General features: G+C 42.7%; 1 protein-coding gene across 8 annotated transcripts in view; it reads right to left on the bottom strand.

Annotated features, from left to right (window-relative positions):
* CREB5 (cAMP responsive element binding protein 5) overlaps window positions 1–26639 on the bottom strand; it is a 399941-nt gene that overhangs the window by 287718 nt on the left and 85584 nt on the right. For 7 of the 8 annotated variants that reach the window (XM_046669245.1, XM_046669242.1, XM_046669243.1 and 4 more), the window contains one exon: window positions 22372–22493. The exons of the other annotated variant lie outside the window; for it this stretch is intronic. In XM_046669245.1, coding sequence (XP_046525201.1) covers window positions 22372–22493 — 122 coding nt within the window. The remainder of the gene's footprint in view (window positions 1–22371; window positions 22494–26639) is intronic. 8 annotated transcript variants of the gene reach the window in all.

Genomic DNA, 26639 nt, shown 5'->3' with positions numbered 1-26639 from the left:
CCATTATGCTATCCTGCTGCTCAAATGGACAAAGTCACCACTTTAGCCTAATATGCTCATAGTCAATAAAACGTATCTATTTTCAATCACTTTGGAAGTACATTTTCCTCAAAATATAAACAAACAAAAACAGAAAATTTTCTTACCTCTGAGGCCTGAGGCACTGTGGGTCTGGGATTCTTTTCCCCTTGATGTTGTCAGGATAATATTGTTCACAAAGTAGATACAGATTTACTTTTCCAGGGTTGGGGTGGTAGGACCTGTATTAGATTTCTCTTGCTGCATAAAAAATTACCCCAAAACTCAATGGCTTCAAACAATGAACACTTGTAATCTCACAGTTTCTCTAGGTCAGGAATTCAGTACAGTTTTGCTGAGTGGTTCTGGCTTGGGGTCCCTCCTAAGACTGTAGTCAAGATGTCAACTGGGGCTGCACTCATTGGAAGGTTTGACTGGGGCTGGAAGATCTGTTTCCAAAATGGGTCACTCATGCAGCTGTTTTGGCAGGAGGCCTCAGTTCCCAGCCACACGGACCTCTCTATAGGGCTGTTTGAGTGTCCTCATGATATGGCACTGGCTTCCCCCAACCCTACAAAACCCTGCTTCACAAGCAAATACTGGAGTCTCAAATGGAATCAATAATTTTCCAGTGATAAAGGTTTTTTTTTTTTTGGCATTATTATTATTATTTTTTGCTGAGGAAGATTCACCCTGAGCTAACACCCACTGCCAATCTTCCTCTTTTTGTATGTGAACCACCACCAGAGCATGGTCACTGACAGACAAGTGGTGTAGGTCCATGCCCAGGAACTGAACCTGGGCTGCTGAAGCAGAGCGTGCCAAACTTAACCACTAGGCCCCTGGGGCTGGCCCTCCACTGATAAAGTTTTAACCTCAGTTTTCAGTTAGGATCTTCATACCCCCTTCTACTGGCCTACTTTCAGAATTCCTATGTAAAAGAAAATTCAGATAAGTCTGTCAGATGGTGTAATGGATTGACTGTGTCTCCCTCCGAATTCATTTGTGGAAGTCCTAACCCCTAGTATCTCAGAATGTGACTTTATTTGGAAACAAGGTCATTGCAGAGGTAATGAGTTAAGAGAGAGTAGCACGGGCCCCTAATCCAATGTGATTAGTGTCCTTTTATAAAGGGGAAATTTGGATAGAGACACACCCACAAGGAGAATACCATATGAATATGAAGGTAGAGATCGGAGTGATGTGTCTACAGGCCAAGGAACACCCCAGCATCAGAGCAAACCACTAGAAGCTAGAAGCAAGGTATGGAAGCGATTCTCCACCACAGCTCTCAGATGGAATCGATCCCGCTGACACCTTGATCTTAGACTTCCAGCCTTCAGAACTGTGAGACAATAAATTTCTGTTGTTCTAAGCCACCCAGTGTGTGGTACTTTGTTACAGCAGCCCTAGGACAATAATACAGGTGGTAAGAAAGAAAAACTAGATAGCTCCAGTACCAAGAGATCGCTAAAGGACAGAAGGCATGGTTATCTTGCAGCCATGGATTGACCATGGGGCTTTCCTCAAAAGATTATATTGTGCCTCTTTCCTGCCACCCATTAAAAAAAACCATTTGACCTTCCAAAAACACATTCCCAAGCAAAACTGGCAAAAACTCAGAGTGGACAGTCAAGGTTTCCTGATCTCGCCCAAGAAAGCGGAAATTTTATTACTCTTTCATAACCACAAAGTATTTCCTAAGCTCATTAAGCACATTTTTCCTGCAGAAGATCTTGTCTTAATAAAGCCACCGCCACCCCGTTCCTCCAGCCTCTGTCATCAGACAGGATAAAAGGCAGAAGTACTGGTGGAGATGAGAGGGGACTCTGGAGAGTTCCAGCTTTGCTTGTTTATTTGGAGACACTTGTGCTCCGATGTGGGCCATCACAACTGTGGTCAAAGCATTCGGAATCTGAAGAACACAAACAAAGCTAAGCGTGGCACTGGGCCAGGGTAAAGTTTTCTTCAGCATCGTACAGGGAGGGCAATTTTGCATAGCCTTTTATATGATAATCACAGCTCCTTCGTATGTATTGAACTTTGCGGCAAGAAGGAAAAATAAATAAATAAGGCTGACTAATGGCTTGTTTCCCCAGAGGCGGCTTTTCATGGGATCATATGTTTTTTCAGCTTTTCAGTCACAGTTTCCTGCTTGGACATTAGGAACCCTTGACATTGGCTATGGCTTAGTACACTCTGGACAGCAGCCCGAGCCACCCCTAAGCGTCTAGAGAGGGGTCCAGCTGGACCACAGCACCTTCCCAGGTCACAGCAATGGCAAACCTCGGCCCCTTCGATGAGCCGCACGCAGCAGCAAGTCTTTCAACACCTTTCAGGCCAAGTACGACCCTTCTTATCCGGTGTAGTGAGGAAAACAAGGGTCGGGGGTGGATTGGGAGCCTGTGACCAACAGTCTGCAGGCATTCAAAAGCAATAACGGCAACTCTGAACTGCTTTTGTCCTGTTCCATTCACCACTGTTCCTTCCAGCATCAGAGGGGACTTTTGGAATTGGACAGTCTTAGCTTAAATTCCTGCTCTGCCACTGAGTGATGAAGAACAAGAAACTCAATTTCTGAGCTTCATTTCTCATCAGTAAAATTGTAGGTGATAAAATCTGCCTGTGGACCTCTTATCAGGAAAAGAGAAATGTATCTAAGACACCTGGCAGACAGGAAGTGCTCAGTAAGCAGTAGCCAGTGTTATTATCAGGTGTCCCAAATGCCTCCACCATCAAGGAAACTTTCCCGGCAGATTACCGTATGGAAAGGTAACGCAAAGTGTGTTGGAGCCGAATATATCATGAAGTTAGGTTGAGACAACAAATGAGCAAAAGACCATAGTCCTCCAGCTCCATCTATGCAGCTTTCACTTTATTTCACTACTTTGGAGTGGGAGGGAATTATTCTGCGACGCCTTCTGTTTTGCTTCCTCTTTTAGAGGGTCCCAGAGCGAGGCGAGTGAGGATGGAAGAAGGGAGAGAGACAACCCTTGTTCTTTATTTTTCCCACCTTGGATTGGGTGGTTGAGGGAATCAAGAGGTTGGTGAAAATGCACCACCCTCCTACTCTTGGGTAATTGCATTTAATTATACTTAGGGCCGTGGTTTTATCATATTAAATTTGGGGAAAAGTCACAAGATGAGTCATGGAAAATTTTTTGATAAAATTATGGAAACTTGGGACATCTGTGATTTTTTTTCCCCTTGCCTCACTCTTTTCCTACTTTCCTGATCCACCCTTTTCTGCCTGCCAACAGGGCCCCCTGCAGGGAGCCACACTGAAAAGGCTCCCTTCTCCACCCTAAGCATCTACTCTCTGGGCCTCAGGCATTGCCTGAGCTGTTGACCAGCTGAGCTTCACAGTCGATGCATTTTGGGGGACAAAAACTGGAGCCTATCTCTTTCCAGGAGGCCAGCTGGTCTGGGGAACCTATGAACATAACCCAGTAAATCACAGGATTAAGTTATGGAAACCAGTTGGATGCTTCAGACCATGGCTTTAGAGTTGCTTCCATAGAAGAACTGGGAATCCGTTGCCTTTCCTCAAAAACAACATTCCCCCACCTCCAAGTTTGTTGCCTCAGAAGGACTGGGGTGTTTCCTTGGTTATGGAGACTTACCGCAAAGTCATTTGATGCTCTAACATCTCATTGCCTCTCTGGGGTCCAGCCTTAAAGCAGCAGGCCCAGAAGAGTCCTCAAGTTATGGAGGCCCCCAAAGAGATTCTGAGGTGGATAATGGTCAGACGATAATGGCCAAAGAACAGTAAGAAATACCATATTCTTCCTCAAAAAGTGAGAAATACACCTATTCTGCAATGGCAAGCCTTTTATTTTTTAACCTAAAACATTGTTAAGGTAATAATAATTATAATCACTCACTTTCATAGCACATCGAAGCTTATAAACTACTTTCACATAATTTAGAATTGAAATGCTAAGCACGCTTGATGTCACAGTATCCTCAAAAACTATCCTGTTGGTTGTTTTTCTTCATCATGAAATAGTCCCCTTGACAATTACAGAAACATTGACGCTGACTCAATGATAGCCATACCAAGAAGATCCACTCATTTATAGACAGATAGAAACTATGGGCATCAAGTTTCAAGAAATCTTTGGATATATTCAAAATGTCCTGATGTGTCAGTACATTCAGAGAAAGTATCGGTAGAGCAAATATTGACATAAATCTGACTTGAACGAAACAAAACATACTTTCCATTTAAGTATATTCAAGGTACAAGGCAACATGCTAGACTCTTATGTAATTTTGCCTAAATCCCACCAAAACTTTGCAAGGTGCATAGAAATAGTTGCTCAGAAAAGGTAAGTGACTAGTTAAGGTCACATAACCAGTGAGTCTGGATAATCAAACTTTTTCCATTACAGTCGTACAAAGTAGGTTCCAATGGATCATAGCTCCGTGGGATGTTAATGGCTGTTCCACAGCAAAAAAAGAGTTCTATAGTCAAATAATGTTAGAAAAATGATGGGTTGAATGAGATTCAACGCAGGACTTCTTAGAGTCTTTAAAAATGCCAACTCACATTGTGAATGCCCAAGAGAAGGGTAAGACTAAACAAACAGTGAACATATTTGACAAGGGAATTCTTGGAGTGGCAGCTTTCTCAGAGCGGTGGTTTTCCAAGTGTGGTCCCCAGACCAGCAGCATCAGCATCACTTGGGAACTTGCCACACCCAGACTTACAGCATCCGTCTAGCATAGGGTCCCAGAACTTGTATTTTTAGCAAGTTCCCAGGTGAGGCTGGTGATTCTGATGCAGCATATTTCTCAGGAGCAGTTTTTTAAGGAAGGCATTTCGGTAGACAGACATAGAAGTAGTTGTGTGGCACTGACCTTTGGATATTTGGTTCCATTAGCAAAAGGAAAGACAGGAGGACAGGCTCTTACTGGAGCAGAAAGTTGGTCATTCAGTTTTTACTTAGGAAGGGGTAGTACTAACTGTGGTTGTGACGGTCCAAAACAAGTTCTTGGAAACTGGAAGAGCCCACTTAGGCATACCTCACTGCAACTAATCATGTTTGCACAAAAGGGCCAGGGTGTATGCCACATCTCAGCTCTAACTCCCTGACGAGTTGCCCTCCTCTGATACAAGGTGGAAAAGTCAAGATTCTGCCACTATCACTGATTTAATATTTCACAATTTTACCATTCTCAGTAAGGGGTGCAGAGTACATGTCCAGATGTTAAACATCTGCTGGCACAGGAATAACAAGGTACAGATGATTTAGATGCCATTAAGTACAGTATGGAGGCCCTGCAATACTGGGTCTGTAACATCTGTGACAAAAAAGGAAACAAGAAAAAGAATGAACTATATGGTTAAAGCTGTGCTCCAAGCTTGTGTGGACCTGTGCATGGACTAGTATTTTCTCCTGTACCCCTACCCCAGAAGGACCAGGATTGGCAGGCAGGCAGCACCTCTTTTGTGCAAAGCTGCCCTTGAAACTTCCAGCTTGGCAGGCCCACATGGCTGCACAGACTGTTTCTCCAATCAGGCCAAACTTGCCTAAACCGTGATCTCAGCCTTGATGGTGGATCTGCCCGAAGAGAGGGTTTATTTTTCTTTCCCAACAATGTTCTGTAGTAACCAAAACTCTGGTAGTCCTGAACATGCAGACACTGGAAGAGGAATGTCTTTCCAGGAAGTTACTCAAATGCCAAAGAAGGCAGAGTGAGATGGCTTTGGTGGGATCAACAGTTTCGTGGATAAGTAACTGAGGAATAGGTGAGTATGTTCTAAAGATCTTAAAGTTTAATTTCAATTCGCCTCGTGGAAACTTCTATTATACTGCACTGAAGAAATCATCCTTGAATGTTTTTTCTGGCCTGGAAGTCAGCCCAGCCAACATCTGCCAAACCTTCCTAAAAATAAATAGTGGGTATACTGCATTACCTGGGCTATGAAAGGAAGTGTTTGGGGAGCCCTGAGACTTTTGATTTATATAAGAATCACCTGTAACAACAGAAAGACTATCTCCTGCTGGGTATGGATCATAGACGCTAAACCCGCCTCTGACTTCTGACTAAAGCGTTTGGAAGGTTTGAGTCTCTTGGCCCATAGCAGTGATGAAAGGGACTTCTGAGTCACAACTACCACCTAAAATCCAGGAAAAATTATGGGCGTAGAGTATTTGCTTAATTTCCCATCCCAGATTTGGCACTAAAGTCTCAGCAGCCTGTGATCCTTGAGTATATGCAGAGTGAAGGGGAAGAGAACAGGAATTATTGAGCACCACTGCATACACAGTACAGTGCTTTACATTTGAGGTTTCATTTATCATCAACAACACCCTATGAGATAAGTAATTATTAGCACCATTTTATGGATGAAAATACCAAGGCCCATAATGTTAGGTTACTTAACCAAGACTTACCCTACCACTCTCCCCACCATAAATAGACACACACACACGCACACAATACTGGGCTAGTAAATCTTTAGCTTAGCCCTTTTATACCATTATGGCACAAAACATTTGTCACACTTTATTGTAAGTGCTGGCATTTTGAGTGATATCCTATTGTATCCCAATGACGGACACATATAAAACTTTGTTGAATGAATAGATGAATTTCTAATTCAAAGCTTTCTTGCTATCACTTCAAGATTCTCTAAACAGTATGGCTATTAACCAATAACTATGTTATTGAGTATTTCTCATCCTCACTCATCCGAGGCTCTTCACAAATTGGCAAATTTCTTGAAAAGAAAATGGATACTGAAAGTCTTTAAGAGACATCTCTCCTTGGAGGTAGAAGGCCCTTCAGTTCTCCTTGCCTCGGATAAGCCATGTAATGTAATCTTGCTGTGTAAGGATATTCATTCACTCACTCATGTTCATTCATTTACCCATTCCAACAACTGTTCACGGAGCTTCTTCCACTTGTAAGGCAATGGTGCTGGGAGTGACAGAGGGGACAGGCAGAGTCCTGCAATAACATGGCTCACAGTTCAGGGGGAGATAGGAGAACACAGCAAATACCAGAGCATAAAACAGGCAGTTAGAAGTACCATAAGGAGTGCTTGAAAAGCACTATGGGAATTCAGGGTAGGCCAAGCTTGCATCAGGTGAGGGGAAATCGGAGAAGGCTTCATAGAGGTGGCATTTGACATGGGCTTTCAAGGACAGGTTAGATTTAGTCAAAGATGAGGAGAAGGGGAAAAATTCCCAGGTGGAGATAACTGTATGCATAAGTACAATGAGGTGGGGAAGCCACAGATAGGTTTAGAGAAGGGAGACATTCCATTTTGCTGGAGCAGAAAAGACACAAGAGAGAGAATGATACAAAAGAGAAAACTGGTCAATTCAGTCAGCATCAGATCAGGAAGAATATGCAGCTAAACTGAGCAGCCACAGCCATTGCTGTTTCTACTGTACACATGATCCCAGAGGAGCTTAGGACCCATCGTGAAAGCCAAGCTTTTCCCACCCCAAGACTAGCAGCTCCCCGACTAGAATGCAGCCTTGGCGCCTGGCCCATCTAGCACAGCACCTGGGACATATTAAGCCCTCAATAAAAGTTTGTTAGTTTGAATTGGGAGGACGTAATAGAATCATTTCCAGTGGTGGAAGTTGGCAGTGAAAGGAAGGTACATGGCAAAGTTTTCCTTTAAAATCCAACATTTAAATATATAACACTGACCACAGTTTATATGCCAGCAATTACTCTTTACCCTACTACCAAAATTCCTATGACACCCAGAAGTAATGGTGTAGCAACCCCCCTGAATCGCAAGGCCATGCTCTCAGAGACCACAGCAACATTCTCCTAAGGATGCTCTCCCAGAGGCAGTCATTCGAGCAGGTATTACTCTGTTAGAACCTAAAGTAAGCTCCAAATACATCTCCACTAAAGAAATGTTCATTGTATTCCAGGAAAGCAGTGGTCACTAGGAGCAGGCGTGGAAGGAAATGTTCTATAGCAAGAGGATGTCGCTCACAAAACGCTAAAGATGAGAGGATTGTACCATGCGTGGTTTGGAACTGGAATCTGTATTTTGGTGGGCAAGGCAATCCTGGTGAGCTGCATGCCTTTGGTCACATTGAAAAATGCAGTATGGAGAGCAAGTTGCCTTTTTTTCTGAAGTTTCAGGGCCAGCCATGCTGTCTGTAGCCACAGCTACAGGACATGGAAGAATGTGGAGCTGCGACTGGAAGCCTATGGAAGAATTTTTAAAGACCAGGATGTAGTGAGTGCAATCCAGATTTTTTTCATGTGTTTGTGGAGGTTAAGCACAGCTTGATGTTTTGCAAAGTTTCCACTGAACAGTTTTTAAAAAGTAAATTAGAATGTACCTTAAAACATATATGTACCATAAGAAAATAAAGACAGGATGAGGCAATCTGAAGTAGTGGGAAGAATATGAATTTTCAAGCAGACAGTTTTATACACAAATACTGGATCTGCAGCTTCCTAGATTTGTGGCTTTCGGCAAATTATTTAAACTCTTAAGCTTTAACTCCTTATTGTGTAAAATGAGAGTAAAAACATCCCTCACAGGATTGTTGTGATGATCAGGGAATAATATAAACAAAACTTTTAGAACTGTGCCTGACAAATAGTAGGAACCCAATGAATGTGAGTGAATTTTAGTATCACTAGTATATAATCTCAATTTCTAATAATTTGGTGTCATATTTCCCCACTATGTCTTAACTTGTATAAAATGGGCTTTTCTCTTATCTCTAAACTCTGTTTTCAGAGATTCATGGAAACTGTGAGTGGGAAGAAATTGAGGAGTCATATAACCCAACCTGGATGTAATCCTAAAGGATAAATTCATTTCCTTTCCTAAAACATCTTCCTGGCACACAAGCTCTCTTTGTGCACCAAAAACAGCCCTTATTTATATGGCCAGAAACACAGGATTCTGGAGGAGTACTATGGAAGTGCTTTGAAGAATACCAAGTGAGATTCCCAAATACTTGACTTCTCTGTGGAAGGGAAAAGAAATACAGTTCTTTAGTAAAAGCTATTGCTGTTTTAAAATGTATTAAATACAGTGATTGACGCAGCAGAAGGGGTTATAAATAAACAATAAATCATGCAATTATTACTGTTTGAATTTTGGCAAGATAATAAAAAGAGCAGGGGTACAATCAGGAAATAATAGAAAAGATCTGCGAGGCACCCCTGCAATTAGTGATAAACAGAACTTGGCTCAGAGTTGAAGCCCCAATATGGCTCTCATTAAAGAGCTTTGGGACCTGTTCCTGGGGCAGACCTCTGCTAGCGTGGGGAGAAGTGAGGTAACCAAAATGTCAGTGCACACACACAACCCCCCCACAGTCAGATAATCTTTTAGTATAGTATTATAACCACCTGGGCTGAAATGACTACCTTATGCCGGGTGAAGACCAATCCACGGTCTTCCGAAACTCTAATTGAGATGTTTCCTGTTCTCAGGTTTTTGACTCTTTCCTTTGTAATACCACAAACACACACACATACACACAAGGGTGCGCGCACACACACAGGCGTGGTGCAATGGGCGCCTTCACTCATTTTTCCTTCCTCCTTTCCTTTCACCTTCTTTTATTAATGGTACCTCTTAAAGAGATAAATGCTCCCACACAAGTGATACCACTTAAACAGATAAATAGTCCACACTGGAGGGACACAGAGAGCATGAGAGAAAACCCTGTCTTATTAGACTGGAAACAGACACACTATATTAATGCAAAAAATCAGCATATGGTTCTAATAGGCTTTCTTAAAATGATTTATCAGCTGTGATTAAGCCCTCAACCAGCATGTCTATCTTCATAAATAAAGCAAAAGTGCACCTTGCTCTCCAATGTATCTGCAGTATCTTATTACGCAGCCCCGTGCAGTGCACTCCATTTACAACACGGCTCTGGGGAGCCAAGAATTTGTGTGCAATCACAAAGTGTGTGCTCTACAGAGACTGCCAAGATTTAGAACTCTTATCTCAGAGATAGTCTTACTAAAAATCCATTACAATGAAGGCTTATCCCCTCTCTCTGTGCCACGGGGCTCAGCATCACTGAAATATGAACAGGTAATTAAAAGGATATGCCTGATTTTACAGGGAGCCCAGTGACACAGAATCATCAAACAGCTGTTGGGAAAGGTATTTGGCACTAGGAGCAGGTTACCTCTGCCAGGGGGGTGTAGAAAATGAGGACCCCTTAAAATATCAGACAGTCTCTTTCTTCTTTTCTATGGGAAGGAAAAGGGAATGCAAATATTAGTCATCTTTGCCCCCACCTCATGCTCCGCCTGGCCAATATGTCAAATGATCTCAGTGGCAAACTTGAAAGAGGGTCTTCACAGACACCCTAGGCAAGGGATGAGGAAGTAAATGCTGTGACTTCGAAACAAGGGAGGAGGAACTGGGTAGAAGTGTGCGAGCACAGAAAGTCACACACGGGTGTTTGAAAACTGCACCGAGTCAACCATTTCATATTCACAGGGCATGGCTCTGTGGGAGTGGTATTCACTCTTTGATAAAAAGCCAGTAAGTCCAGGAGGATGAGCTGAATAAATTCCACAAAACATCCAAGCAAAGTATTTTAGTGGCTAAGTTCCATTAAAGCCATTCCTAGCATACACACAAAGCACCATTCATACTCTCCCTTCCAATGCCAACCCACACGCAAAGATCAGAGACATACCAGTCCCTGTCTATCTGAGCTTCGCGGGCAATTCTCTACACATCCATTTGCAGTTCGAGTGAAGCACAAATGTGACATCTCAATACTCTTTTACAATGACAAACCACTGTTACACGAATTAGGCAGGTTTGCTGCAGCCTCATGAGATTTTGTGAAACAGCAGTAGCCTTTAGGAAGGGCAAAATGGAAAATCTCAGAACAGAAAATAATGCTTGAACTATTCCATCAGTGTTGTTAACAGATCGTTTTTCTGTAAAATACACCTGTGCTCTGTATCAGGAGCACAGCGTTGGTGGCTGTAGTCTGTGCCTGTTGCGCTCAATGGGAAGAAATAGCACTAATGAGGTCACAGCAGCTCCTCTCTCGCGCCAGCACAGACTGCACCCCGGCCCTTGCCAGCTGTCTGGCAATATGTGCCGTTGGTCACAAGGGGGTCCGTGGGAGGGCACATGTGTTTGGCTCTGTGCAAATCTGTCACCATTAATGGTAAATCAACTCTAAGTTCACACCCATGGAGTTTGGATTTCTGTTCCCAGGGCCACTTCTTTTAGCCAACATCAGAAAGAACATTTGAGATGAGATGCTGTAGAGATATGTGCATCTATCACTGTCTATCTAGGAATGAGTTTTATTTTCTATTCCCCAGATCTCAATATATTTGAACTATGTATGTGTATAAACCCAAGGTTGTTAAAAGCCCCAGTTTGGCTGGGAGAAAATGAAGTCATGCATGACTTAGAGAGTGATGGAATGGAGTCCGGGTTTCTTGCCCTTGTCCTAAATTCAGACAACACCCTGCATTACTTTTCCACAACCCATGCCTGGGCTGTTGTGAATAGCACCGGAAGAGTGGAGAGGTCATTTTCAGGTGGACCAGCAGCACAGGGCTATCACACTGCAAATCACACTTTGGCATATCACGCCAGAAAAAGGCTGCCAGAATTCTGGACCGTCTTGTTCCCTTCTGGCCACTTGGGGACCAACCAAGTGGGGCTAGAAGGGTGGGGCCCACATGCACTCCACATTCTAGAGCACTGTGGAATCCAGGCTTACCCTGGAAAGGAGAGGAACGCCTGGGCCAACCGGGCCAACAAATCCAGCAAAAGCCTCACGTTCATAAATCCTCTGGGAAAGTTCCTAAGCTCTGTGCATAACAAATCATACCGGGAGAAGCCAGGAAGGGGGACGACTGTTTTGAGAGTGGCTGTGATTCAAAATGCCCAGTGTTGCATCATCTGTAGTCAATCAACCGACATCTACACAAAACACGCCTGCTTTTCTTCTTTGGGGACATGACTGCTTACAGAGCCCAAATAAGCCCCCACCCAAACATAAAGCCACAGAAAAAGGCCACACCCGGCACCAACGCAGGCTGGATTCGGACAGCACTGTGATCAACTTTCAAGTTTTCATAGAACAGATGGTGTACTCTGCACGTAACTCACATCCCAGGCATGCCTGTGGCTGCAGCCACACTAAATTCAAAATGCGAGGTTCACCTCACTTTACAGAGAGCACTGGGGAAGCCCCCACAGTGCCAGGCAATGAAGGGAGAGCTTGCAGGTGGGACTATCCCTCCTTCTGGATCCAAAACTGTCAAATAAAACAGTTCATACTTGCCTTCAGGTCAAAGGTCAAAATATTATCGACACACACAACAGTCTGATTGTGCCAATGCTAGTGAGTTTTATCAGAAAATATGTGCTTAGAGGAGATGCTCAGAGTAAAGTCCTTTTGGCATTCCACTTCATTCTAGAGCCAAATGAGAGAACTGGCCTTATAACACAGAACAGTCATAGGTTCAAATAGGCTAAAAATAGCCTTTAATATCCCAGAAAGCAAAGAACAAAGTGACGCCCAGTGATGTTCTGGAGAAGACTGCAGCCGATATCCTGTCACACCTGGGATTCAAGGATCATCCCAGCCAAATAATAGGAGCAAGCGACACTGTACATGGCTACCCAAGGGGACGACCTGACCTCACCTCCCATCCAACCAGCTTGTGAGCCCCTCTGAGTCACCAAAACAGCTAGTTCCCCAAAGTGTAGGCACATGGTACAGGTGATTCAGGGGGGAAAAAATCCACCATCTCACAAACTCTCCTAGGCCTTTGGGCTTTAGCGGCGGTTCAGTGAAGAACAAGGAAAACGTCCCTCTAGGGTTCTGATACTAAAATCTGTAATTGCACCACGGGTTTGAGTTGACAGCCAACGTGCTGGAAACACAGACAGGAAGAATGCTCGGAATCCCAGTTCCCGGCCTCAGCCTTATCAATATGGTAATAACTTAACAGCACACTAATGCTAAAGCTGGGTTCCCGGAGTAAATCACTCCCATACCTGCGCCAAATCGTACTTAATGTTCACCTGGATTTATGAGATGATGGAGGCAGAGACTCTTGCAACTATTATATTATTTTCCTTTTCTCTTTTTACAATGTCAGTTTTTTTCTCACATCTCTGTAAGGGGCCCGGGTAAGTGATTCTTAGCTGCAGATGCTCACTGAGTCTAACATTTGGTCCAATTTTACAAATATGAGTGCTGTTTTCTGCCTAGAACGGAAGCTTCATCTTTTAGTCATTTTGTTTTAATCCGGCCCAGAAAACAGATCTGTTTTCCTGCTTGCCTTTGGGAGCATTAATGCAGGGCCTTGAAGAGGACAAGTATGAGTTTCCCCTGCAGATGGAAAGGCCTCCTGTGCCCAGGTACACACCCGCCTCTCGGTGCCTGTCTGGCGTGTTGGAAGTCCTGAATTACTCACAGATGGAAAGTGATTCCTTCAGAGGAGAGCAGCTATTCACTGTTGTGATTCCATTTGGGTCAACACCTTGAAATCCCAGCCTGGCTTGCTTGCCTCGGACAGGTAAGGAATGATTTTAGCCAACTGAAAACCCAACCCAACCTGGAACAGAAAAATCCCCCTGATGAGAAAGTCTCCTGCTGGGAAAAGCGGCCCTTTTCTCGGCCCTTAATGCTGAGCTTCATAATTGTTCTAGTGAGGATCTCCCAGCCAAACAATTCAACTGGGCTCATTTTCAGCTACGGTAAGATTGCCTGATGGAAAGGCAAGCCCAACAAGGGTCCTCACAGCCTGACTTTGGGTTGACTGTAGTGCCTGGGGAGTGGGGGAGCTTCAGGGCTCCACTGGGGTTTTGGCTAATTTTGGTTCTTTATTTTTTCTTAGTGTCCCCCCATCCCTGCTTTGGTCCTTTTAGATGTACTCTACGCACAGAATGTCATAGAATCAAGATATGTTTAACAGCTCCCTTATACACTTATGACATTGCACACCAAACCCTCTACCTTTCAACAATGACAATACTTGGAGGAACTTCTAACTTAACCACCAGTGAGAGGCAAACAGCTTCAAGAACTTGTTTTTTACTTGTAAACATTTCAGTTAGTTTTAATTTCTTAAAAAATGCATTCAATTTGGCAATAATACTAAATGCTAGATAGTTCTTTAAAGTTATGTTAGAGGTCAAAAAACTTTCTTGGAATTCGCAGCAATCACCCAGTAGGAAGTGATGATGGTCCAGAATCGAGGTGATAGAGAACAAAGGGGAGATACGAGGACTCTCCCCTAAGAAAGTTGACGAGACCTAGTGAGTGGGGCAAAGGAGGGTGGGAAGGTGAAGCTGACCCCTGTGGCGGGTGGGTGAAATAAGCCTCTGACAGACCAGGGGAGTCAGACAGGGCAGTGAGTTTGTACAGGAAAGCCCTGAGGGCAGTTTTAGGCAAGTTGAGTTAAGAACAGCAATATACAGAATATTAGCAACGGAATATACAGTGGCATATTCAAATGGGAATGTTGATAACAGCTGAAGATTTGAGACTAATACTCAAGTCCAAGGTGAGGACTAGATGTTTGGATAAAAGAGTTGTCTGGGTGGAGTCGATGGTTAAGCTCTGAGAATGTATGAGTTCTCTGAAGAGAAAGTATAAACAAACCATCTGAGAGCAGATACAGCCAAAAGACGAGGAGGCAGAGACAGAATAGTCAGAGAGGTAGAGGAGGAGCCAGAACATGTCACTCCTACCGCTGGTCGTCCTTAGTGAGGGTCTCCCAACTCTCTTTTTGTCTCTCTTGATAATGTATTCCTCTGCATTTAAAATGGGGGACCCAGTTATTGGCAACACCACCTATAATTATTCCCTGTTAACTAAAGGGACCAAAATCAAAGTATCATTAATAACATGCTGAACATGTCACATGAGGACCTGAATATGCTTCATGAATACATTAGTACTTTGATCATTACCTTACCCAGTCACAACTGAACAGGAAATACTGGTGCAAGAAAATACTATTTTATTCTATAATATTTCCAACACAAATAGAGGTTCCCAAAATCACTGCCTGGTTTCCTCTAACAATCTTCATGTTGTATCTTAAGCAGAGTTCAATCCTCCCAATCTCTTCTACTCCACAGCTTCAAGTGGCAACATCAGGACCTCACATGAGAACACCCATCACAACACAGAACGAATGTAAAACCTTTCTAATTCAGACGTTAGCCTCGGAAAGTCTTATGATCAGTTCTCAGATAGGCAGAGACTTCTATCTTGCCAGAACAAAGGTCACGTGATAGCAAATATAAATACAAGCTATAACAAAAAAATCTTACATGCTCAATACTGAACTCAGAGAATAAGAAATCCTGCCCCTCACAGGGGAAGAGACATTCCTCTACAATTACTGCCGCCACTGGACTATAACACTGGCTGAAGGCAAAGCCATGGACTGCCAAATGATTTAGCATTAGAAATTAAATCCTCAGCCTCAAGAGGTAAGATATTTTTGCTTTAGTGTGAAGGATAGGTTGTGACCACTCATCCATTAAGGTCCAAATTATCCAAATATACGAATTCCCCAAGGGAGGAGATGAAGAAATACCTGGTACTTCTCTCGGTCAGTTTTCCTCCAAGCCATGGGCCTTCCCTCATCGTCCACGTCAAACGTACTTGATATGAAGTGCTCGCTCCTTGCAAGGTAACAGACAGTGCATTTTGCTGCTTTGAGGGTACCTTGACTTTCTGCCTCCTGCTCCATTTTAAAATTGAGGCAGAGTCTCAAATCGCATCATGATTTATTGATGTATGTGGAAGTGGATACCAACTTTCAATAATCTCTGTTAAGATTAGACTCATTAATCCTAAATTTCAGGGAACTAAAACACCAAGAGACAGCTTCCTGTGTATCCACTGGTTTAGTCATTCCCCTGAGTAGCATGCAAAGACCAAGCCAACTTCTCTTCCAGCATCAAATTCCACCAAAGCTAAGGGCATAATTTCGACCTATGAGGAGAGAGCTGAAAGTACTTTGCATTCACAGTGTACTGAAACAGGAGGACCAAAAGAATCCTTACAGTATAAGGGGTGTGTTTTCCAGTCATTGGGGTGGGGGAAGAAATAGGATGTCATCTCTTATAACATGGCCAATGGGCATTTCCTTTCAGTCATGCTGATAAAAAAAAAAAACCAAAACGATCAAAAATAGTCTCCTCCACTAGGATTTAGCAAACATGGTGACATTTTCCAAACCTGGATAAAACCAAGTTTAAAGTTCAGAATATTCTCTTTCTCCAGACTTCTGGAGGAAAGAGGGATTGCTTTACACAAATAGCATAGAAGCAACATGTTACCACAACCAGAAACATGGAGCTGTTGCAAGTTGGCTCAGCTCGGTATCTTCTATTTTCCATCCAGCACACACATACCTTCCCCAGAGAGCAGCTGGGCCAGCCAGTGGCTGACAGAGCAAGACTGTGCGAAGGCAGAGCGCCTCCCTCTCTGTACCCTCTCTCCCCAAGTCACTGGTGGTATCGGGTAACACGATTCCAGGTATAGAATTGAATCAGATTGAGCAGCCTACTTTTCTGAGCTGAGGCTGACCTGGCCATGCCCTGTTCCTTGACTCCTGTTGAGCTGGGATGCAAGATCTTAAGATTGTAGCTTGTCCCTTGTCCCCTTGTTAAACAGCCAACACCCTCTGGGAATAGACTGCACTTTTCATCATTTGGGTAGGAATTCTAGAACATAGAAATGTCCTAATTTGCTATTGCTGTATCAGCATAATGAGTTAGATTTAGGTCCTATGGGAGAATAACAACACTTAGCACTTACATACCGTGCTTTTCATCTTTGGGGGCCTTAACCACGTTAGGCTGTAATGTTATATTTCTCTCAGCAAGACAAAAGAGTTCATTGCTGGTCCTTTCAACTCCCCTTCCTTTCTTACACACACACACACATACACATACACTCGCACACAACTGCTACCATATGATGAAGCTATCTCCCACTTCCTAGATGTGCATTATTTGACAATCTCTTTTTTAAAAAGGAAATATAATGTAAAAAGTGAATTCACTCTCCTCTTTCTTGCTTTCTTTTTCTTTTTTTAAATCTTTTTGGTTTGTTTTGTCCTCTAACATGGAACACGAAATCAGCGTGCTGTTTGCCAGTTATTCTAGTCTATTCAGCGTTACTGCTAGGGTTCCCATACTTGACTTGATCCTTCATGCCTCATAGTCTTCTGTGTCATCTCTGGACACTGAGGAAGGTAATACTCTGTCTTGGAGGATCCTGGAGGACTCTGCCAAGTTCCATGCTCAGACCTCTCTCTACTTCATCTCTATTCACTCCTGGCCCCGGTGATTCCATCGTCCCGTGTATTTAAACACCACCTACGTGCCAATGACTCCTAAATTTACATCTCCAGATGGGTTGCTTCCTCCTGAATTACAGACCTATAAATCCATCTTCCAGTTCAGTATCCCCACTTAACAAGTCTATAAACAATCTCCTCAATGTTCCCCTCGAACTGCTCCTCCCATAGGCAATTCCATCCTTCCAGTTGCTTAGACCTAAAAATCAGGTTTACCCTTGATTCCATTGTTTCTATTACTCCCCAGACCTAATCCATCAGCAAATACTGTTGTCTGTGTCTTCAAAATAGATCTAGACTCTAACTACCCCTTCCACCGCCACCTTGGGCAAATCTGCCATCATCTTTAATCTACATTCTTCCGGTACCCTCCTAACTGGTCTCTCTCTGCTATTGTCCTCCAACAGTCACTTTCAACTTGGCAGATCCTATCACTCCTCTGTTCAAAACTGTCCTGTGGTGCCCATCTCACTCAGAGTAAAAGCCAAAGTCTACAAGGCCCTCCTGGATTTGCCCTCCCACTCTTCACCATTATTGTATACTCTCCTCCAGCCAAACCGGCCTCTTTGTAATTCTCGCAATGCACTGAGCATCCTCTGGCCTCGGGGCTTAGCCCTTTTTGCTCTCTCCACTTCGAACACTCTTCTCCCCAACATGCACCCGGTCCAAGCCTTCTCCCCTTTCAGGTCTCTGCTGCATGGCCACTTACCAGCGATGCCCTCCCTGACCACCCCCAGCTACCTGTGCCCCTTCCCTGATATATTTGGCTCCATAGCACTTATCACCTTTAGACACGTTACAAATTTTATTGTCTTTACTTGCTTCTTGTTTGTCTTGCCCACTTAGAAGTAAGTTTCAAGAAGCCAAGGGGTTTTTTCTTTTCTCTTATCAGCTTTAGTCAGTAGTATACTCACCAATACCCTGGACAATGCCTGGCACATGGTGGGCACTCAAAAATATTTTTTGAATGAATAAATGATGAACAAAAGTTTCTCATCTGTTTCAGGACGTGGACTAGACTAACATCTAAGCCACAGGCAAGCTAAGATTTGTGATGCCTGTGATGGATGCTTTTCCAAGGGGGAAAAAATTTTCTTATTAAAGAGTTTGGAAGCTATGAGCTTACACTAACAGGAAAAATTGAGGCAACTGTGGAATGTGTTGTCTGCTATATATGATATGGATACAGATATTGGGGCTTTTTCCACTGGTCATGACCTGTCTCTAGCCTGTCCTCATTCTATACACACACTGGGATGCTTTTGGAAAAGCACAGAGATAGTCTGTTGAACACAATTTCCCCAATGGACAGCCACATGGGCTAAGCAACGATCAATTCTCAACTTGGTCTTTAATAGAATTTTCTAGACCAAACTGCAGCTAGAAATTTGAAGGTGGAGGGAAGGACCAGGCCAATCTTTCCAATATTTGTATATAAAGTACTTAGAAAGTTCAAGCAAGAATCTTTTTAACCAAATTCTCCAGATAAATTAATCCCTCTTCCACTTTACTAAAATTTGCTGAGGGAACTAATGCTAGTCTTTTATTAAAAGACTCAAAGAAAAAGAAATCAGAAGAGAGTTGGAGACAAAGAATTAAGAAGAAATAATTATCTGAATGTGGAGCAAAAGAGAAGGAGAAGGTAGCACTCAATAATTATAAGGTATGTGTTGCATACAGAGCTTGTAATTCCACCTTTTAAGCAAGGAATGAATAAATGAAGTAGGAGCTGGGAGCAGCAGTATGCCAGGGATGTTGGTAGCTGGAGAAATGTGGTCAAAGTGGTGGGTAAAGGAATATTCGCACTTGGAGAGCATCTCCAAATTTCCTCATTTCCCTACCCTGTGGCTTTGAAAGAAATGCTAGGGCGGAAGCCACCAGCACAGCCCATTTGGTTGCCAGATGAATCACCATGTATTAGGCCTCAAGAAGATGCCCTCTTGGGTAGCCATGGTCACCCGACACTGGATTTGGCCATTCTGGTTTGAACAAGTCAAGGGAAGAGGACACCTCAACGGCCTTAATGCTGTCCAGCTTCCAACACGTGCAAGTGAAGTTGGGATGTGAGACAGTAGTCTGCTGAGGGCTGCCCCAAACCATGGGGGAAGCTGGCTGCAGCGTCCCCCACCCACAGAGCCATCACGAAATCATCACATGGCTAAGAGCAACATCAAAAAGGGAGAAAATATCTTTTCCTATAATGACGATAGTCCCCTTTCTCAAATTTGCTTGCCTAATTATTTTCATTCTTAAAGTTCAATTATTTATATTCTTTCTCAACCCACAAGGAATCAAAAGCAACTCACAAAAAATGTATAGCATGAGAATGTTTCGTGAAAAATCAGGCCAAGGGGAAATAAAAACTAGAACTGAAAGTCTAGTCGTGGGGGCGAAGTAAAACATACTCATCACAGTATTCTAAAAAGTTCTCAAATTAGGCAGTAAACTTGGCTTCATGTTAACTGAGGAGTTAAAGTGAAAAGAGAAACAGAACCAGTTACATGATTCTCATGTCCACGAGGAGAAAATATTTCAGTTCCTCAGGGGAAGCAAACTATTTCCTGGAATTCAGATCTGCAAGAATTTCCTCCCCTGGGACTTCCTATAGGAGATCATAAGCACTATGTAAAAAAGAACATCTAAAACCACACGCCTACCACGGGCTTCCTAAAGCTGGCCTTGGTAACAGTCTTTGGGAAAACCAAGGGCATACACTTCGGTTCAAACCATTCTATGAGAAATGAAGACAACATGGGCCAGGTACACACTTTCTTAAAGTTCAGTTTAATCTAAGAAGCCACCCTTGACTATCTTGAGGAATGAATGAACTTAATCCCTCAGTCTTCTACATACACCACATCTACCAGGAGAGCTAAATTTATCACTCAACCAGAGGAAATTTACTAGACTTTTTGGTTCTTCTTCTCCCTTGCTGTTTTCATGTTTTTTTAAAAAAATCTATTTCTATTGCAATGAAATATAGAACGTATGCCTTCTACTTTTATTGAGTTAAAATTTTTAAGTGCTCAGAACAGTGCCTGGCAAATAAGTGCTAAATAAGTGTTTAAAAAAAGAAAAAAGGCTAGGGCCATCCCGGTGGTGCAGCAGTTAAGTTTGCACGTTCCTCTTCGGTGGTGGCCCAGGGTTCGCCAGTTCAGATCCCGGGTGTGGACCTACGCACCGGTTGTCAAGCCATGCTGTGGCAGGCGTTCCACATAAAATAGAGGAAGATGGGCACGGATGTTAGCTCAGGGCCAGTCTTCCTAAGCAAAAATGGGAGGATTGGCAGCAGATGTTAGCTCAGGGCTAATCTTCCTCAAAACAAAAAAAGAAGGAAAAAGGCCCTTTATATTATTGGGGAGGGGGTCGTCAAGTATGAATGACAAATTAATTATAAATAAATAAAATGAGTTGATTGAGGGCCGGCCTGGGGGTGCAGTGGTTAAGTTCGGTTAAGTTCAAGCTCCACTTTGGCAGCCCAGGATTCACAGGTTTGGATCCTGGGCATGAACCTAGCACTGCTCATCAAGCCATGCTGAGGAGGTGTCCCATATGAAAAAGAGAGGAAGATGGGCAAAGATGTTAGCTCAGGGTTAATCTTCCTCTGCAAAAAAGAGGAAGATTGGCAATGAGTGTTAGCTCAGGGCCAAGCTTCCTCAACACAAAAAAAATAAATAAATAAGTTGATTGAGATTTTATACCCCTCTTGTAACCTTCACCTATTTTCATGATTTTTCCTAAAGCAGTATGGACTGGATACAACCCCTTGACTATTTTGATCTGAGAATGTGACATGGAAAATCTGGTGGGAGGGATTATTATAATTTCACGTAGAGGATGACTCAAAGGTTTTGAAACACTCAGAGAAATATCAGAGCCTTTAAAAATTCTTCTCTGGATGGAACAGGTGGAACTTCAGAATCCGTTACGACCTAGCTGGCCCTTCCTTTCAATCAACTTTCACACTGTAAGTCTCTGTTGATGGAATGTGTCTCATTTCTTGTTTAGTACATTGGGGGCATTCAATAACGCTCTATCATAACAATGAAGAAAATACAGAAAAGCTTCGTTATCACATTTACTGGTGACCCCATTTCCTTTCCTTAATCTTGTAAAGTGATTTTAAAATGCCAGCACAACCTTACAATAAAACTGAATATATTCTGGAGGAATTCATAAAGTGGATTTTCTACACTTGTAAGAGCAAATAATCCACACTTATAGTTAACCTATTTGTCTCAACAACAACCAATGTTCAATAATACGACTAGAAAGTAATTGTTAACCTGGCGGAGATCTACTTGGAAAATTATGGACATCAGAGTTACAACCTGGCCCCAAATCAGATGAAATCCCCTCTCCTACTGCCATGATTATTCACCCATTGTCCCTTTGACTCATCCTCTGCATTCACCACCCTTAGAAAGCGTGTGCAAAGTAAAACAAGTTTGGGGTTTTTTTTAAAGATTGGCACCTGAGCTAACATCTGTTGCCAATCTTCATTTTTTTTTCTTTCTTTCTCCCCGAAGCCCCCAGTACATAGTTGTATATTCTAGTTGTAAGTCCTTCTGGTTGTGGCATGTGGGACGCCGCCTCAGCATGGCCTGATGAGCAGTGTCATGTCTTCGCCCAGGATCCGAGCCAGCAAACCCCTGGGCCACTGAAGAAGAGTGTGCAAACTTAACCACTCAGCCCCGGGCCGGCCTCTAAAACAAGTTTTGAATAGAAAAAGTCTGTGAGTTTATCTGACTCCAGGTCAAGAATCAGGTAACTATTTTTTCTTGAATTTCATATTTCAGACATCTGTTTTTCCTATAATTTTTCTAGCTTTGATTCTACCACAACCATGGATTCACGCATTTTTTTTTAAACATTAGACAACACTTGCAAACGGATAAAATGCTGTTTCAGGACCACATCGGCCCATCTGCAGTGCCACCTGGTTTCCACGCAGAAGTTTCTAGCAGGAGTTAGAGGTGGCACCTGTCGAGGTGTCCATGCAGGCAGACCTACCCGCTTGCTGCTCTCCTCCTCCTGAGCCTTCCTGAACTCATGCTCGAGGGAGCAGTCCAGCTCATTGAAGAGCCCCACTTCCTCACAGTTCTTCAGGAATCTCGTTGGGGTCGGAGTCTGATCTGAAAACAGAGACCGAGTGATCATACATGGGATCTTTTCCTCAAAAGCCACTGGCAAGCATGAGCTGAATTCACTAATCCCCTCCCCGCGCCTCAACTAAGATGCTGACTGGCTGTCCATCATCTTCTAGCCTTTTAAATAAAATGAGAATATGGGAAAAAAAATAAAACCATAAATCCCAAAGGAGGAATCCGATGTGTAGTAGGCTGCAGCATGAGAGGGCTTCCCAAACCTCCCTTTGGACAACGTCAGGAGATCCCGTTGCCGACCTTCTGGGGTCCATAGCATTTGAATACCCCTTGCAACGTGTGGAATGACTTTATTTTAACTGGAAAAAAGTGATTTAGCTAAAATCAGGCCAAAAAAATCTGCTGAGCCATGGGGCTGGGAGGAAAAAAGATTTTGTACATTTTTATATCAAATATAAAGAAAGAAACAAGCACATTAATTCCTTTTTCTTAATGGAGAAGGAAAACTTAGCAATTCCATCTCATTTTGAGAGCCACAGAAGGAGGATGAAAGGTTCCAATCAGACATATTCAGCTTCCATCCTTTAAAAATGTAATTATTAATTTTATTTTCCTTCGCTTTGGCCAAAAGAATGTACCGAGAATATTCTTTAAAAGGAATAGAATTTCCTTCATATTCTTGGCTGTCTAGAGAACTTACTCTACTTAGAAAACTGGAGGTTCTGACGCCATTATTTGTGGCTTAATGTTTATGCAGCATTTGCAGTTTACAAAATATCTTCACACACATTATCTAGAATCCAGATCTCACAAGACCCTATAAGATAAGTAGGATAGAATTACACCTTTGTAATCATTAAGGACAGTCATCTTCCTTGAGTTGACATGAATAAAATTGTGTAAACTGCCCCTCTCTCAGAAACAGAAGATGTAAGAACCAGAAAGAACCATGGAGGGAAGTCTGGCCATGCCAATTATTTTGCAAATGAAGAAAACTGAAGCCCTGAGTGATTAAGGGTCTTGTTCAAAGTGTCCCAGGTCAATGTGGTGGCACCAAGATTAAAACCAAGTCCTCAGTGCTACTGCCAGTATTTACATGTATTATTCCCACCTGAGCCTATGGCAGACGCCGCTAGGTTGATTATGGTACTTGCCCAGCTTGACTTATATTGTCTCAAAATCTCTTTCTGCACAGTTCTCTAAGCCATCCCCACCAGTCAACTAAAGAGTGCCCTCAAATTGAAACAAATTTGCCATTTCTGCGCTATCTTTATAAATTCCTATATGACAAGAAACAAGAATCATATTTACTTTGCTAAGTCATACAGAGAGAAGTTAATCCTAGTAAATGATCCATTGAGATGCAAAGAATATCTTAATATACTTGAAGCTGAAAATGGCTTGATACCTTCATTTATTCGGGCTTTCAGAGGCAATGTCTCCTGATTCCCTATGGGCAAGGGCCCTTTCCTACCTGTTAAGCATTCAGATGACTGACTTGGATCCCAATGCAATAAAGTCCCTGTCTGCATTCTTCCCCACTCTTAGCCTGATCTCCAAGATGCTGAGCTCTCTTTGCGGTACACAGAGAGCCTACCACAGATGATCATACATTGCACATTACAGATAAAAGATATGCAAAGGATTGAGTTTTATTGAAAATGGTTTTATTAGCACATTAATTTATTAAGATGCATCCATATACACCTATGTATCCAATATATACATATAACAGCTACGTGTTGTGTGCCTATAAAGATAAAATTAGTATTTATGCAGCATTTTGCAGTTTGCAAACATTTTCATCCACGTCATCTAGAATCTAGATCTTACAAGATACTATGAGGTAAGTAGGGTGCATATTATTTTAGAAATGGAGAAATAAGTACTTTGCACAAAGTAACATAATTTGTAAGCATATTATCACCATTAAGCCCTCTCACCTTCAGACATAATCCCTTCTCAACCCACGTCCCATACTTTGCCCAGACTTACCTTTCGGGTCCACAGAACTCTGCTGTGTGTGTAAAACACAAAGTTGACAATCCGGAAATCTAGATTTGAAATTGTGTGATTTGGGGGAAATTATCTACATTCTGTGGACTTCATATTTCTCATCTTTCGAATAAAGTTCTAAAGTTACGTGATTCTGTGAATCCTAACATCACCACTGTAATGGGTTCACTTCAAAAGTCACTGTTAGTAGGTCAAAGAAACAAATGACCATTTAAAGGACAGCTAAACGGGAACATCGGTAACAGCTGGTTCAACACAAGAAATTAGGCCAGAGGTAAGGGCTAGAGATAGAGATAAAGGCGATTTCTGAACAGAAGCTGTAAATAGACAAGACCTGAGAGAGGAAATAAAAGAACATGTGTCTGTGTGTACGCATTTTCCCATTTATTGGATACTTATGTCATGCCAGGCATACGACTGAGTGCTTCGTATGCACCACCTCATTAATTTTCACACCAGCTACATTAGGTAAAAATTATTTTCCCCATTTTAATTATGAGGAAACTGAAACTCACCCCAGGCCCCAGAAACTGGCCTCAGAAACTGAGTCACATAATTGTATTGATAATGGACAATGCTAACAACCCGTGGTTCTTCTGAAATATCGTGGAATCGTTTATATCCCTCACACAATGGAATTGCATTACAGTCCTACAAATTCTCCACTGTCTTTCAGGAACATTTTTGTAACTAAAAAACCTGAGAAAACATCACATAACAGAACTGAAATATTAGACCACTTGTCTTCTGTAGGAATTTAGTTTGCCAGGTTTTAATTTTCCTTTTATTTCTGTATTCTTCTTTTTTGCAGATTTACAAGTTGAGGGCCACGAATCCAGGTAGTGAGAACAGTAATCCTAGCAGGCTCCATAAGACTCCTGAACTCTGAGATGAGTTCATGAGATGGTTCATGAAATTGAATTCAGGCTGGCATTTGGGGGGCCAAGCCCCAAGCAAAGTTGAGAGACATGTTCTGTCTCCCTTAAAGCAAAATTATTCCCAGATACCAGCACACACCCACACATGGCAGCAAAGGAGGGTGAAGGAACATGGCACAGGGATAGTAATGATGCTGTCCATCATCACGAGCCCCGCCTCTCTGCAGCAATAGAGAAACAAAGCTATGGAACAAGGGGAGCCACGGGCCATAAAGAAAGTTGCTCCCTCCCAATCCTAGAGCAGAAGAGCCACAGGAAGGCCCCAGAGTGTTTACCAAATGTAACTTTCTTTGCTTTCTGATATACTGAGGGAAAAGCCAAGCAAGTATCTATATCCACATTTGGAATAGATAAGGCACACTGGGTCCTAATTTTTAATTCATTTTCTTCTTGTGAATGAGCTATTCTTTCCAGTTACAACAGGAACCAGAAAATGGAGCTTAACTTTTGTTTTAACATTTATTAGAATTAATACAGGGCCTCTAGTTGTCTTTGATCCCACATGGTACCAGTTCCAAGTAAGCCAGGAAATGTGCAAGTCGTCAAAAAGGGGACAGCTAAATCCATCAGCAGCTGAAACAAAAGAGACAGAGTTTCTCGGCCCCGTGAAGGCCCTGTCAGATAACTATGCCAGCTGAAACCAGACCTGAAGCAAGCGGGTAATATCCATGGCCATAAATTAAAATTCTTGCAACCACACCTCATTTAGAACCAAGAGCATGTATCAGTTAGTCACAGCAGGAGCAATTTCTAGGTCCTGAGTAGTAGTGGCTGACGCTCTATTGGTGGAAAACATCTAAGGTGTGTTCAGTAGTTACAGGCCACACTCCAAGGACGTCAGGAACTGGTTCCAGAGGGAACTCAGAGCAGAGATGATCATTTAAGGGCATCTGTTCACCTTTCTTTTAGTGCCTCCACTTCTGTGAGGACCATCTGAACGAGAGTAGGCAATACTCCAAATCTCAAACCAAACTAAAAGCTAATAACTTCTGAATCTGAACGTTACCCGAGTCAAAAGTATTTTGTTGTTATTACCTTTGTAAATCTGAATTGGTGCTGCATAAACACCTATATGTTACCTTCTCACAGAGAGTTTGCAAATAGCCCACCAGGTTCTCAGGAGAGCCAGACACCTGGGGCCAGTGCAAGTAAGAAATCTTACCTACTTCTATTTGGGGATTTCTTTACCAATCGGAGAAGAAAGATTGACACCAAAAGCAAT

The sequence above is a fragment of the Equus quagga genome, chromosome 8, assembly GCF_021613505.1.
Source record: "Equus quagga isolate Etosha38 chromosome 8, UCLA_HA_Equagga_1.0, whole genome shotgun sequence".
In the NCBI taxonomy this organism is placed as follows: domain Eukaryota; kingdom Metazoa; phylum Chordata; class Mammalia; order Perissodactyla; family Equidae; genus Equus; species Equus quagga.
The sequence above is the reverse complement of the archived record's forward strand: the minus strand, read 5'-3'. Positions and strand labels throughout refer to the sequence as shown.